Source organism: Salvia hispanica, chromosome 1 (assembly GCF_029641045.1).
Source record: "Salvia hispanica isolate PSC_SH4W2 chromosome 1, Shi_PSC_v1, whole genome shotgun sequence".
Classification (NCBI taxonomy): Eukaryota; Viridiplantae; Streptophyta; class Magnoliopsida; order Lamiales; family Lamiaceae; genus Salvia; species Salvia hispanica.
Genome location: NC_142692.1, coordinates 59,190,699 through 59,205,121, shown reverse-complemented (window position 1 = coordinate 59,205,121; position 14,423 = coordinate 59,190,699). Strand labels below are relative to the sequence as shown.

Below are 14,423 nucleotides of genomic sequence, written 5' to 3'. Positions count from 1 at the left end.
AAAAGATATGGAAAAAGGTAAGAGAAGGAGAAAAAGTAAATGAGGCGTAGTATTAGTGGAATGATGTGTAGGATTATTATTTGTTGAAAAACTTTCCATAAATAAATGTGCTCTATTTTTTGTAGACGGCCAAAAAATGGTCAATGCAGGGGCGGAGCCAGCCTAATAGCAGCTGGGGCAATTGCCCCACTTCACCCCTTTCAAACCTTATACATTTCCATATAGATTTTGAATTATACACCCAACCACACTAAATGCCCCTCCTCAATCAACTACATAATATTTTCCTCTATACTATATTTTTGTTCCTTCTCAAATGAAATCTTAGCTACGCTCCTAGGTCAATGCGCTCTATTTTTTGTGGACGGGCTTCGAAATATGAAAAATCTAGATAATTTGACCAGTCATTTCGCATGTTTACTACTCCATTCTACCATATACTTAATGATACTATAAATTTGCGCACGTACTTAGGAGAACTGCACAAATCCATCACATTCATTTCTCAAATTCTGATAATTTTAATAAGGGCTGCAAACATAGTTAAAACTACAAATGTTTGGTTTAAAGCAAAAGTAATCATGTCTATATAAAATGGATGTTTATATGAAGAGAAAATAACTAATTTGTGTCAATGATAGATTAGATGAGATACAAAATATTTTAATATCCTGCATAACTTTTTGTACAAACGAGTTGGAATTTAATGTAAAGGTTGAAAATGCTCTAAAAGAGCTAATTACCTATTCAAATTTAGATTTTAGTTAATGATGAGCTAATTACCTATTCATATTTAGATTTTAGTTAAAGATAGTCTAATGCATGAATTAGTGAAACGATGCAATTCAAGAAGAATTCCTACTATTTAGGATCCATAACCCATAACCAAACAAACAAAAACGCTCATTAATCTCGACAATCCAAATCATAGGTCGATTAACAAAACTTGGTTCGAAACAAAGTAGCCAAAAAATTAAGTTTCAAAACTATAATAAAGTGAGAGCTCAAGCCTTCCTAGGTTTGCTAGTTGCCAACTGCGACTCAGCCTGTGAATTGACAAGAAATACCATTATTGGGTCAGGACTTAATCTAATATAGGAATTACACAATACATATTACATTAGCTAATTGGTGCTTGAATTAAAGATAAGATTGTTACCTCCTTTTTCACAGATTCTTCCTTCTCTGACAGAATCAACTCAATATGGCATGGAGAGGACATGTAGGCTGAGAATAATGAGGTCATATTAGGATATCCACATAGTTACCTTTAAGAAAGGAAAAAGATAAGAATGATATGCAAACATACGGTTAATCCTTCCATGGGCGCGGTATGTGCGACGCCTTTGTTTCTGAGCCTGGTTAACCTGAATGTGAGAAATGAATAGTGCATCCACATCCAAACCTTTCACCTGTTTATAAATAAATCATTAGACATGGGAAATAGAATATTGCATAACATCGTGTAACTAAGGAGAAGCATGTGTACCTCAGCATTGCTTTCAGCATTCTTAAGTAAATCCAAGATAAACTTGGCAGATTTCACGGGCCAGCGACCCTGACCATTAGAGTGTCTGTTCTTGGCCTGAGCAGTTCGCCCAACACCACCACAGAAACGAGTGAAGGGAATGGCCTGTTTGTGGGCAAGCACATCTTCCAAGTATCTCTTGGCCTTCACCAGAGGTAGCTTTCTGATGGCATGCGCTGTTTCTCTAGTGTTCTGGAAGCATAAAATTAAGAAACTTAGTTAGTTCATGATTAATCTCAAGACAACATGACAGAAAAATACAATTCAATTTTGCATTAGAAACAGGATAACAAGGCAATTAGGTATGCAATACAGAATCCTAAAACACAATAACTAGCAAGAACACATAACTCGGTCAATTTTATTTCAATTATTATATGTAGCATTGTTTACTGAACCATCAAATCATAGAAATATCAAGTGGTTCACCCAATAACATTGCACAACTTATATACCTGAAGTTAACGAGAGGCCTATTCACAAATGGCAACAGGTCACTGCTTTTTACATCAGGATGAACATATACCAGTTAAAAAGCTCAAGCCCCACACACCACAATGAAATACTTAAACTAAGCAAATGAAAGAATTATGGATGTAGCATTGTTTACTGAACCATCAAATCATAAGAAAATGTCAAGTGGTTCACCATATAACATTGCACAACTTCTATCCCTGGTGTTTACGAGAGATAAATTCACAAATGGCAATAGATCCCTGCTTTTATCATCAGGTTGGCTGACACTATTAATGTCCTAGAAAACCCAGTTATTAAGAAACTATTTCAAGCATTGAAGAGACGTGATTTTCAAATAACTCGAACTCATCAAAATATATATGCACATTGCAATTAACTAAATACAATCTAGAATGGTTCTAATTTTTGGTGTCTACCTAAAAATTATGAGAAATTTGGTTGCACATAATCAACTCAGAAACAATTTATGTATCTAAAATCAATTTTTTCGGTGAACCCTAATCTTTCACAATCCAGTATTCAAATAACATACGATTTTATTTCTTTATAAGGAAAATGAAATATATATATAAGAAAAAATGAACAAAGACAACCAATTAATTCAGAATAACAAACACAATAATATAGATAAATTTACCTTGAAATGAACTCGGAGATCGGATCCCCTAGCTTTGCATGCTGAAACAAAAATACAACCATAGCAAAATCACAAACAAGTAGAGAGAAGAAACAGAGCTGAATAAATCATCATAAAACAACATAAGCCTACATTTAGTGATGTTATCCGGCTCTCTCGAGTACTTGACCTGTAGTTCATCAGCAGGTCAGAAATCGATGAACAATACTAGAACACAACTGGAATTGGATAAATTGAAATGAGGCAGACGATACCATTGTTGCTACGGCGGGATCTCGAGCGGAAGATGGAAGTGGAGGAAGAAAAAGAGAAGGGTGCAAGATTTTATAGTAAAACGCAACCCTAGCTATGAAAGGGTAATGGGCTGGGCTAGCGGAGCTTAATTTGTGGCTCTTTTGCTATTGGGCTACCAACTACCATTTAAAACACAGAAATTAATTAATTAATGAAACACAAATTTATATGGGGTCAGTCTGATTATTTTCATTTTGTTTATTTTTATGTGTTTTGAGTACAACGCCATTGAATTAGCATTTATGAATTCTGCGTGTAGATTAATTTGAATTGTTTCTATAAGTTTTTTCATCTAATTTAAATCCTCCAAACACCGTTTTTTCATATTGTGATTGATTTGGTATTTTATAATAAAATTCATATTAAATTTTTTTATCTTAGTTTATATTACAGTAAGAATAAAAATAGTTTACAAAAAGAGAAGAAAATAATTTATTTGCGTTTCAATCATTAATTTATGTGTTTTAGGCACAACAACATTTGTTGTGTTAGTACTCCCATATATGGCTTTATAAATGTATGGGTTGCTTACTAATTATTAACGATAATAGTGGAGTAGTACTATTTATAATATGACTAACTTGGATAACTTTTATTTTGCCTTGTTAAATTAAAAAATACTTAATTAAACAAATTGTGAAGTTTTGTGAAATTTTCCTATCGGCACCATCTTTAAATTTATGTTCATTTAATCATTAAAAAATATTCTTATGTGGCATTCCATTACATATATAATCTATACATCTAATCTATCAATAAATAAATATAAATATAAATATAAATATAAATATAAATATAAATACATATATAAAAGAGGAGTTTATAGGAAAATAACAAAAAGGTCATTATAAATATTATAATAAAATTAATTGCAAAGGACTTTGATAAATATATGCATGTAAAAAACCTTAAAATTAGATTAAATAAACAATCATAGATTAAAGTTTTTTGTGATGCAAATAGTTAGTTATCTTTGATATATATATGGGGCCATTTCTTTATTTTCCTGTCACACCATCCTCCACTTATTTGCCATATTAAAATTACTATAAATTATATTAACACTAATACAATTAATAATATCAAATGACCGTGTAAAAAACTTCAAAAGAAGATCGAAGGTAAAACCATCAATAAAAAATCTTTTGGGATGCAAACCATTAATTAACCGTAATATTGGTGATAAATTTTTGTAACCAATAGTCCCAAGGTATTTGTGGTCATCTCTTCATTTTTCCTTGCACCATCCTCCCTTATTTAAGGGCATAGAGAAAATGAGAACTGAAAAAAGAACTGAAAACAAGCTCATATCACTTTTAAGCATTCTCTTCTTCTTTTTTTCTTTTCTTTTTTTTTAAATTAACATGTTTATCTGTCACCGAATTTCGTTGATGTTGATTTTGCATGGGAATTCATATGATCATCTTTTCTTTTTCAATAACTAAAACATGGTTTGCAGCATGGATTAGGTATTTATATATTTTGTTGATTTTTCATGTAGAAAGATCAATATCAAAAAAGGAAGATCATCGTTCTCGATCATAAAAGTAATTTTCAATGGTTGGTATGTCACTCGTCTTTTCTTTTGAACCGCTTGTGGTGGAATGTAATACTTTTTTGAATTGCTTTCATGTGATTACTATTGAATATATTTAACAATTTCTTTATAGTGTTGCTTGATTTCAAAAGATAATAGTAAATTTGAAAACTAAGTAATATATTGGCTTTAGTTCAATTTTAAATTTATTATTATACAAACAATGTTATATAGTGTCTTATATTATTTGTCAAACTGCTAATTTCTTAATATAATTTTTTTTGTTTAAGACTAGATTATTGTTGCATACATAATTATTTATATTATTTTATTATCCGTGCTGAGCACACTTGTTAAACTAGTACTTATAACTTTAATATTACTATTTACTAACTCATGGCATTTTCCGATTTTACCCGTTAATTTCAAACATAATTAAAGCTGATGATTGATAGATAAAATAACATTTTATTGGCAATTAAAAACGCAATGAAATTAAAATTCCACAAAATGTACTTTTTTAAATTATTGGACGTATAATTGTTACATACATTGTCACTTGAAAATACAACGATTTATCTGTTAGAGCGGCGGAACGAAGCCGGAACGTGTATCTTTGACAAGGCAAAGACTAATTTGAAAATTTTGTTGATCATCGACTCCGAATAGGTTCTCTTTGCATATTTGGATGACTTTCGCCACATTTCAACGTACACCTTCTATGTAAAAAGTGCCATAAATTGATAATATTAGCTGCTATTACCCCTTAGATAATACTGCCGAAAACATAGGTTTTAACCAGCTGAACCAAAAAAAATGTTTTATTCAAACAATCAATTACGACCACTAGAAAAATAGTACTTGTAAGAGTACGTAAAAGAGAGACTACCCAAGTAATTGATATACACAGAGTAGTTATTTTGTGTGCGGTGTGAGAAATTAGCTGAAGAAGAACCGAGTTAGAAGGTATAGGAAGACAAGAAGCTTGTGAAGGCAGTCACATCCATCCAACTTGGAAAAAGGCCTTTCAATTTCTTGGTTTGCTCGGTTAAATGCAGGTCCAACACAGCGACATCGATCCTCAAAGGTTCTGACGTGTTGGCCTGCAGCAGGGCGGATTTAGAAACTAAGTTAAAATTTGTCTAAACTTGAGTAGCAGCTATTCCAAGGCTGCACTTTGAAATGAATAATGGTAGTGAGATGATTACCTCCAACCAAAATGTCCAGTTCTCATGGCCTGTGCCGCTCAGTCTGCAAGCATATGATGGTGGCCCATTGCCAATTCTAAGGGGAGCTGTCAAAAGTTCGAAAATATTTTAGCTCACGACAGTGTAAAATGAAGTTGGGTTGGGATTGGACAAAGGAATTCAAATCAACCTGGAACAATATTATCTGCAAATGACCAATTTGACAAGGGTCCTGTAATGTTGAGCACTGCAACCCACACCTCCTTCAAGGAACTGCACGAGGGAGTAAACTTAAGAAGATTCCAGGAAGCAAGACATCCAACAAACGGCTCTATTGAATTCATATCAGCGGAGGATTCTAGAAAGAATACCCTAACGAAAACTCCAAGTTGACTCTTCGAGATCCCTTGGTGGAGATGCTAGGGGATATTTGAGAAGTCAAGAGTGGAAAGTTTGAGTATTCTTTCATTATTTCTGCAGTCGTTGTGGGAAACTTCAGGCTTCTCGAGAACAAAGCATTAATGGGTAAAATTCCCTGTAAAAAAGAGAATTTGGATTTATACACTACTGAGGAAACTAGGTATATTGGGACAGTAAAGTATCATGTCACTTTTTTGGCTATTCTATGTCAATAATATGCAACGAAGATAATCAACCATTACTTATTACTGTTCCCCTAAGGTGGCAGCACTGTGCAAGGCTTAAGGCTGGAAAGCAGTATGAGCCTAATGCTTAATTGATGCTGAATGTGTAACTTGTATGGCCCAACGAAGTATGGATATGTAAAGCAAACGGTAGTGTATGTTTCAATGAGGTCAAAACCATGATAGTAATAACAAAAATTCAACAACCAAAAGATTCATACAGGAAAGGACCTACTCCTGTCATGGAAACTCATCAAGTGTGAATCATTTTCTTATTCCTGTAAATATCTTCATAAAACATCATGACAATTCACTGGGGTCAAAAAGACGTAAACGTCTAATATATTACCGTCCATCTCTGAGTATTTGATTCAGGGACTGTGTCAAAACTTAATTCTTTGTCCCCATACAGTTCCTTTACCACGTCAGGAGCATGATGGAAAACAAACATCAGGGAATTGGAGTCAACTACGGCGAAATCAAAACTAACTTCCAATACTTGATCTGCATCTGTCAAAGAGAATAGCAGTCACAAATTTGATGTCATATTGCGTAGAAGTAGAGTTGTTGCAGAGAGCAGCCAATAATTAACCACTTGAAAAGGGGAATGGGAATGGGAATGGGAATGGGAATGGGAATGTTAGCCTACACGCCCATCATGGCGACATCCCTGAGCACCTAGCATATATTTATTTTGAAAGATGACATCCAATACATTATACACTAGGCACTCATGGAGGTGCACAAGATTGTGTACACTATCATTCCTCCATAATTATGAGTAGCTATTTTCACTTTTGTCTACAGGTTTCCCATTCTTCAGTCAGTGACCAGACACATAGTCCAATAATACATTAGCATCAACTAAATATGCTCATATTTCAAGAAATTTTACACAATCTTCATGAATTTATCAGAATTTCTATCTGAATCAGCTGGCTTTCACATGATGGGCAGAGAGCTTATTAGCTGTACAGTGTGCACATATATAAAACTTTGATGCGACTGATAATAACTTAAGACCAAATCATGCGTCTGATAATAATAAGTAGATGTCCGAAGTGATGAAAGTATATGAAGTTAATAAAAGAACATGTGTTGATCCAAATGTACCTATTGTCTGAACTGTATGCTGAAAAACAACCCTTTTTGGTGCATCATTGCTATATGGAAAGAATTGTGATGATAAAGCCATCGCAATAACACTTCCATGCAGCAAAACTTGGATGATTCGTGGTTTTGCCAACCATTTCCCCACAACAGGTATACAAGGGCCAAGACACCAACCTGTTACTAATCCAACTACAGCCGCAACTATTGCATCAGGAACAAAATATCCTGCAATTAATTGGTAATGTGTGAGAGGATTACTGGTAATCATTTAAAATCGTACATGGGTTTTGGGAATTTCAAGGTTAATTATGTAAGGATTGCAATCATGAATGCAAAGGATATATCAGTATAAATTGCAACATAATGCTCCCTCAATAAAACCCAACCCACTCAAGGATCCAAAAAGGTACAATACATTACAAGACTCTTGATTTTCAAGTCTTCGAAGTACAAAAGCTGTATACCAACCATAAGGAGGTGGATGAGAGCCTGTCATGCCCATTTTTTCGATGACAAATACAGCAAGAAATCCACCAAAGTATACGGAATACATTATGCAAGGTACCAAAGGGATCACATATGATGCTGCTGACCTGACAGACAGAACATCTTGGTGAAATATACTGATATGGTGGCCGATAGAAAGTTATCATGGATAAGAAACTAGACCATGAAACACTAAATAACAGTACATTAAGTATGTCAATAATACAATGACAAAAAGAATGTAGAATAGAACAAAGAGTTGTTTACACTAGCACCTGAGAGATTGATGACCAAATGTCTTGATTGATAGGCGATAAAAGATCCAAGATGGAAGCATAGAAACTGATAAAAAGAAAGTGATAAAACCCCCACTCAACCCTGATGCAAGGCTTGCCTGTTTTCAGAATTCATGAGCAACGTAAGTCATCAGAAACTAATGCTGTTAGGATAGAATAACAATCTGCACCATCAATCCAACCATATACATAATCCAAAACTGAGCAAGACAAGGAACAGTTTCACCCACCAAAGTCAATAGGTTATAGAATCCAAATGCTCCCCAAAACCTTGCTTCATCAGCCAATTCCTGCAAAATATAGGAAAGTTAAATTTCTACAATTCAACATCAAGAATTCAAACAAATTAACATGATTATATACATTGGTCAAGTAAGTAAGATTTAGTGGAAAATCTAGTGTAAGGCCCAAGCCAACATTTTCCTTTTCAGAGACAAGTGTTGAATTGAGAAGATTAGGGAATTCCTTAAGCACTTAAATATATACTTGAAAACTACTCAGACAACTTATTAGGTCTTATAGCTCATTCCATTGGTTGCAAAAGAGAAACTTGTAAGGAAGGTTATATCCTATAGATTTGGATCAGCGTAGGTCATAACCAGGAAGGATACAAGACAGAATCATCTCTAAAGTTTATAGAACAGTATACCAGAAGGAAACAATTATTCGTCCCCCAAGATGAAAATAAAACTGTAATCAAAAGCACACACCTCCCTTGATAATGCAAGAGTCATAACATCTTGAGAGAGAGGAATTTCTCTCCAAATAATTGTGGGAGCCAAAAGACCGACAATTGAGCATGGTACAAACATTAGAAATGCCAAAACTGGATTAGCAAACCTACAAAAGGCCAAAAGAATGCAAGGAAAAATTAGCATTCCTCACAACAATGAAACTAAACATAATAGCTGATAGAGAAAGAAACAATATCATGTTTTTTCCTCCTAATACTGAAAGAGCAACAATTCAGAATATATAAAAGAAATATAGGTTAACATATTGTCTTAGTGAGAACCATCAGAGAAAGCAAAATTAAAAAGCAAACACATACCAGTTCATGGAATGTCCAGAAAATAGTAACCGCAGGATAGATAAAGAGATGGGGAGAAGTATGGCGAATGTGATCCCACAGGCATGGCATAATAATCCTGCATAGTTGTAAGTGAATAATCTATAGAAAAAAACTCAAAAAGTAATAGAAATTTAACAGGACAGTGAGACTAAAGGACAAGAACATATATCATTCACATTATTACCTTTTAGAAAGTCACAGTAGGAATTAAAAGAAGTGTATAAACTCCCAGTTGGCAAGCGCAATAACAGGGGCATAAGCAAGAATATAGCAAACGGAATAGTGTGGTATACCAGCGCTTGCCTTCTTGAGTAGAGGACCTGCATAAGATTCATTCATCAAGAACAAAGCCCTTGAATTTGTTTTTCCAGTAGATATTCTCATTTGACTAAAAATATACAGGCCAAATAATTCACTGAAATAGATTGTAGCATACCAAGAAGCGTGCAAAGTAATCAAAATAAATAGGTCTTCCACCCTTGGGTTGGCTGGTAGAATCTCTCAAGGACTTTCTTTCTTGGGCAGTTAATAAGTTAGAAGAATTGGCGAAAGCTTTCATTAAACTAAACAGATTGTCCCCACGTGCTTGCATGCTTCCTGGTCTAATCAACAGAAAAAGATATGCAATTTAGGCAGATTAAAAAAAAAGTAATGTTACAAAACCAAAATCGGTAATCTCCACCAAAATACCAATTGATGCATACAATAGTCTATCCACTGTATCATATGAGGTGTGGTAATAATAACCCCCAAGCAAGAAGATAATATCCAAGCCAGGAATGTCACCGTAATCAGTGGCGAACATTCTGTAGTCTGTGTCACCAGGAACAGCACCAAAAACATCCTGCGAGTCCATTAAAAAAGTTATCAATTACAATGATGAGAAAAATTATTTAATTACAGCTGAATAAATAAAATTTAGTCTAAGGAGATGAGCTACAGAGCGAAACTGAGAGATGCTAGTGGGCCAATAAAACTAAACTCTATGTGTTACGGCCACCAAGACAAAATGCATGGCAAATTCAGAATGCCATACATGAGTGCAATCAAGACCAAACATATCTCCACATGGTAAAGGAGACAGTTTATATCTCTGCTTGAGTGCTTTCTATCTTCAATTACAAATATCATCCACCCATAAAAATAAAAATTATAAGCAGCAATCATCTTTAATCTTTTAGAGAAAATAACTAGGTCATATTAAAGCCTTCTAATGATAAATGAAGAAGAAAAGTAAAACCTGAGCTGCACTATTTGCCATGGGATATATAGCTGACTGAGCATAAACAGATGAAGGCCAAGATCCCGGTCCAGACTGGCATACTAAATCTGTTCATTGAGAAATATAAACATATCAACAAAGATACTAGCCCATGAAAAGATATAATGGCATGAAAGGAAAGAATTTGTAGGCATGATACTTCAGAAAATTCTTATTTTGAATCCAGAAGAAGAGCAAAAAAGAATGATACCAAAGCCTCCTGTCCCAGACGCCTCAATGTCGATAAAGGCTCCAATTGTATCACGCCATCTATGTGTTGTCATGAACCCATGTGAACCCTGAAATGTAAAACCAGCTATGCGTCATGATTATGGTTGAACTCACAATTTGTGATTTATGCGTCAAGATCCCATAAATGTACTTCTGACCCAGAAAGCACAAGCAAATTAGCATTTACTGCATCGAGTTTATGCATGCCTTAATTAATTGGAGATAAGATTGAAAGGGAAACAGTTACTCTTTTTTTTATCGCATAAGTATGTCATGTTGCCCAAAATAATAAACAAAAGGCCAATATATGTTTTTAGTTCACTTCCTTTAAGATATTAATGAATAGATATTAGTATAACAATTCAATGAAAAATGAAGCTCTTAAATATGTAATTATGTGCTCAACCATTATATAACTTCCCCTTAAAATGAATAATGGCTATGTCAGTTACAATAAAATACCTAGTAATTGTACTAGAATTCCCAAACCACCAAATTGTCAAAGTTGAAAGTACAAGGAAAAGTATCAGATATTGTTAAAATCTGAACTCTCACCAGCATAAATAATTCTTCAGCGCCATTGAATAAGAATATTATTGGTCGAGGAGGTGTCCATCCAGAATCAATACCCAGCCTTGCTAATTCAAGCAGTGATGCTGTGAAAAACAAATGAAATTTAAGCCAAAACTGCAAGTATCATCTAAAAATTATTTTATGCTACAACCCACCTACACATGAGCCACAGTCTCCAGCTCCAGGAGAACCAGGCGGAGTATCAAAATGACCGTTCAATAAAACTGACGGATCACTTTCCTGAGAATCAACTGATGAAATCCTGTAAAGTGATCCAAGTGATGTTCAATTTCCAAGATATTTAATAATCAAAGAACATATTCCCAAATACATCATATCCTAACAGCACACAAACAGAAATCATTCCTTTATTAGCCTCAGTGAGATTAGAGTTGTAACTTAATCCCATGTTTTTATTCAATGTGATCAAATTTCTTCAAATAAATATATGAGTAAGAGTGTAATTTGGTTTGAATACTTTGTGGATACAAGTACAAACTACAGATATCATCATACTCAATTTGAATAGTACTTGAGCATTCAATTATCAGTTTACATGTTTATATATAGTGTCTCAAATATCATTAGAATCTCAACACAGCAGCATTTCTGATACTGCTGTGAAAGAGTTAACTGAATATTCTCTCCACTTAATCCACAAATTATGATTCTGCAGTTCAATATTTAACCGAGATCTATCAAAAAGTCATAGAAAATACAAATAAACTACGAGAAGTACCTCATTGCAATATTTGTATGATTTCTGTAAGTTAGTGATAAACTATTTCCTAGAAACATCATATTGAAGGACCCATTAACAACTGTTTCTTCTATCTCTATCCTGCAAAAAAAAAAAACACAAACTCTTGCAGTTAATATAGGCACCAAATTTCTTAAAGTTTTCCTACTACATATGCAGAAAGAAAGATGAAACGTGACATATATGTATTAAATATATGGAAATGTTTGTATTGTAAAATTTGATATATATACATATATCTCAACCTAATATTTGAGCCAGCTCGTTCTTTTAACAGTTCTAACTGCTTCTTAATATACTCTGCTGCCTGTTGCAGGCCTGGAGTTCCCACCTACATTAGGCAATCATTATACAATCAAACAGTTCCATATGTTATATATTGACAAGCAAACTATAAAATAAGTTAAATCACACACATGAATCTTTAGTTAGCTTGTGTCTTCAGAGAGCTCCCATCCCCCATCCCCAACCCCACCCCACCCAAAAAAGCAAAAGATAGCAAGTAAAGCTTTCAGCAGCATTAACTTAGATTAAATATGATCAAAAATTAATAAACTGTTAAAAAAAAAAAAGAAAATGAGAAAGTTAACTATCCGCTTGAAGCTCAACAAATCTAATTCGCCCTCAATCTCCTAAACACATACTTAACCATATCCTAAACCAGTTGAGCCTACAGCAGCATCGAATTCCACTAAACTCAATCAACAACTAATACTGTAAAGTAATGCTCCAGGAATAAAATAATTTACATATTTTCAGAAATACAGATCCAATATAGGAGTAGTATTTAAGAAATAGAGAACGTAAACAATCCACTACTCCAAGTTCGCGGCGGCCAATCTCATAAATTACTTAACTATATGACTATTTCACAAACCAGTAAATCCAACAGCAGCATCGAATTCGACTAAACACGACCAACGATTAAAACTGTAACCGAATCACACTAGTGACCTTTCATTCAGTCCGTGCTCCATGAATAAACCAATTTTCAAAATTTTCAAACAACAAATTAGAAAAACAGAGACCGTTAACAATCCACTGGAAGCTCAACAAAGCTAACCTGGCGGCCGCCGATTTCCTCGGCCAGCACGCGCACGTGCTCAATCGCTCTGGCCTCGGAAAACCGATCGAGCGGTGCGTCGGCGGCGAGAGGCGCGACGAACTTCATGTGGATGGCGGAGTAAGCGAAGTAAGATGACACTCCGTACAGAATCATCAGCGTGAATAGGACTTTGAATCCAGCGACGTCGCCGGCGCTCAGCCTCACAAACGACATCGTTTCGGCGCCGATTGCCGGAGCTGAGAGAGGTTTAAGCAGTTGTAGTGAAGAGTTTTTTGGGTCAAACCGCTGATTTGTTGCTTCCGGAACAATTACTCTTTCGCAAAAAAAAATATTCTGTAATTACTTTTATGTACTTTTCGACCCACTGTGGCCCAACTATTTGCAAATAATTGTGCTCGTAACATTACGTCATCATCACATCTTTAAGTTTAAATACTCCAATTTATTGTAAACTAATTATCATTGTTTAAGTTGATCAGTACTAGTTACCGGCTTTTTGTTAATTGACACTCGAACTATATGAAATTATGTAAGTTGAATAAATTTTTTGAAACACAAGTTGAGTATGATGATCGCGAACTTCACATTGCTTCGTGTGAGAAATAACTAGGGATATGGTCTGCTAAATTTAGAGAATTAGGATTATTATCACAAAAATTTTAACACGATAAGCCCACAATTTGATAAGGTTGATCCAAAATTTGTTAGGAAGGCATGATGGGTAAGGATAGGATCCTCTGCTGTTGTTAAAATCACAGCACCCTAGAATTTTTCTAATAAAACAGCAGCAAACATTTAATATTCAATTCATCCCATTACCCACGCCCCTACCCCCTCTACCCCTCTACCCCAACGTTTTCTATGAATCCATGTACATTTTGCTTGGATGCAGCAAACATTTGATATATTCATTTCATCTCCCACAGTAAATAGATAAACAATTCATCTTATCTCCACTTAATTTTATTCTTTTGGCAGGAAACTTGGCATGAACTATTTAAACTAATTCATTTATGTTATTGAATTCATTCACATTAACTTTTTACTATTGTTACACTAAAAATGACATTGAATCCTTTGTGTAATCATTTTCTTAATATTTCGTATTTATTAATTATTTTTATAAATTGACTCTACTATGATTGAGTTTCAATAGAAGTAACTTTTTGGCTAGCCACATTAATTTTCTTATTTTGATAATTAAATTTAAGGTGTTTTTTACTAAACAAACAAATAAAAGTATACCATAAAAAAGAATAAA

General features: G+C 34.2%; 2 protein-coding genes and 2 non-coding genes across 5 annotated transcripts; all 4 read right to left on the bottom strand.

The window, feature by feature from the left end:
* Window positions 1–882: 882 nt before the first annotated feature.
* Window positions 883–3,023, bottom strand: LOC125217855 (large ribosomal subunit protein uL22y). Its single transcript, XM_048119417.2, has 7 exons — window positions 2,897–3,023; window positions 2,775–2,811; window positions 2,643–2,683; window positions 1,490–1,720; window positions 1,310–1,412; window positions 1,160–1,227; window positions 883–1,046 (listed from the first exon to the last, which is right to left on the bottom strand). The coding sequence occupies exons 1-7, from the start codon at window positions 2,897–2,899 to the stop codon at window positions 1,005–1,007; spliced, it is 525 nt and encodes a 174-aa protein (XP_047975374.1). The 5' UTR covers window positions 2,900–3,023; the 3' UTR covers window positions 883–1,004.
* On the bottom strand, window positions 1,904–2,035 carry LOC125185792 (small nucleolar RNA snoR74). The gene has a single exon (XR_007170289.1). It is a non-coding gene; the product is annotated as a small nucleolar RNA snoR74 (small nucleolar RNA).
* On the bottom strand, window positions 2,121–2,254 carry LOC125185793 (small nucleolar RNA snoR74). Its single transcript, XR_007170290.1, has one exon. It is a non-coding gene; the product is annotated as a small nucleolar RNA snoR74 (small nucleolar RNA).
* Window positions 3,024–5,276: 2,253 nt separating the features above from the next.
* Window positions 5,277–13,482, bottom strand: LOC125222796 (Zn-dependent exopeptidases superfamily protein). Of its 2 annotated transcripts, XM_048125608.2 has the most exons (21): window positions 13,160–13,482; window positions 12,342–12,427; window positions 12,076–12,177; window positions 11,492–11,598; window positions 11,319–11,419; window positions 10,744–10,831; window positions 10,512–10,600; window positions 9,976–10,115; window positions 9,708–9,873; window positions 9,456–9,591; window positions 9,251–9,347; window positions 8,910–9,039; window positions 8,430–8,489; window positions 8,179–8,297; window positions 7,886–8,010; window positions 7,418–7,642; window positions 6,654–6,814; window positions 6,032–6,195; window positions 5,851–5,933; window positions 5,682–5,767; window positions 5,277–5,576 (listed from the first exon to the last, which is right to left on the bottom strand). In XM_048125608.2, the coding sequence occupies exons 1-21, from the start codon at window positions 13,373–13,375 to the stop codon at window positions 5,433–5,435; spliced, it is 2,625 nt and encodes an 874-aa protein (XP_047981565.1). In that variant the 5' UTR covers window positions 13,376–13,482; the 3' UTR covers window positions 5,277–5,432. The 2 variants fall into 2 exon arrangements, with proteins under 2 accessions (XP_047981565.1, XP_047981567.1); XM_048125610.2 differs by lacking the exon at window positions 12,342–12,427 and having other exon boundaries at window positions 13,160–13,299.
* Window positions 13,483–14,423: the final 941 nt, after the last annotated feature.

Coding starts and splice junctions, on each gene's coding strand:
- LOC125217855 (XM_048119417.2), bottom strand. Junction 2,684..2,774: donor GCCGGATAACATCACTAAAT/GTAGGCTTATGT, acceptor TTTTTGTTTCAG/CATGCAAAGCTAGGGGATCC. Junction 1,047..1,159: donor AAGAATCTGTGAAAAAGGAG/GTAACAATCTTA, acceptor GTCAATTCACAG/GCTGAGTCGCAGTTGGCAAC.
- LOC125222796 (XM_048125608.2), bottom strand. CDS start 13,375: ATGTCGTTTGTGAGGCTGAGCGCCGGCGACGTCGCTGGATTCAAAGTC. Junction 12,428..13,159: donor AGGAAATCGGCGGCCGCCAG/GTTAGCTTTGTT, acceptor TGCCTAATGTAG/GTGGGAACTCCAGGCCTGCA. Junction 8,011..8,178: donor TTTGGTCATCAATCTCTCAG/GTGCTAGTGTAA, acceptor TCTGTCTGTCAG/GTCAGCAGCATCATATGTGA.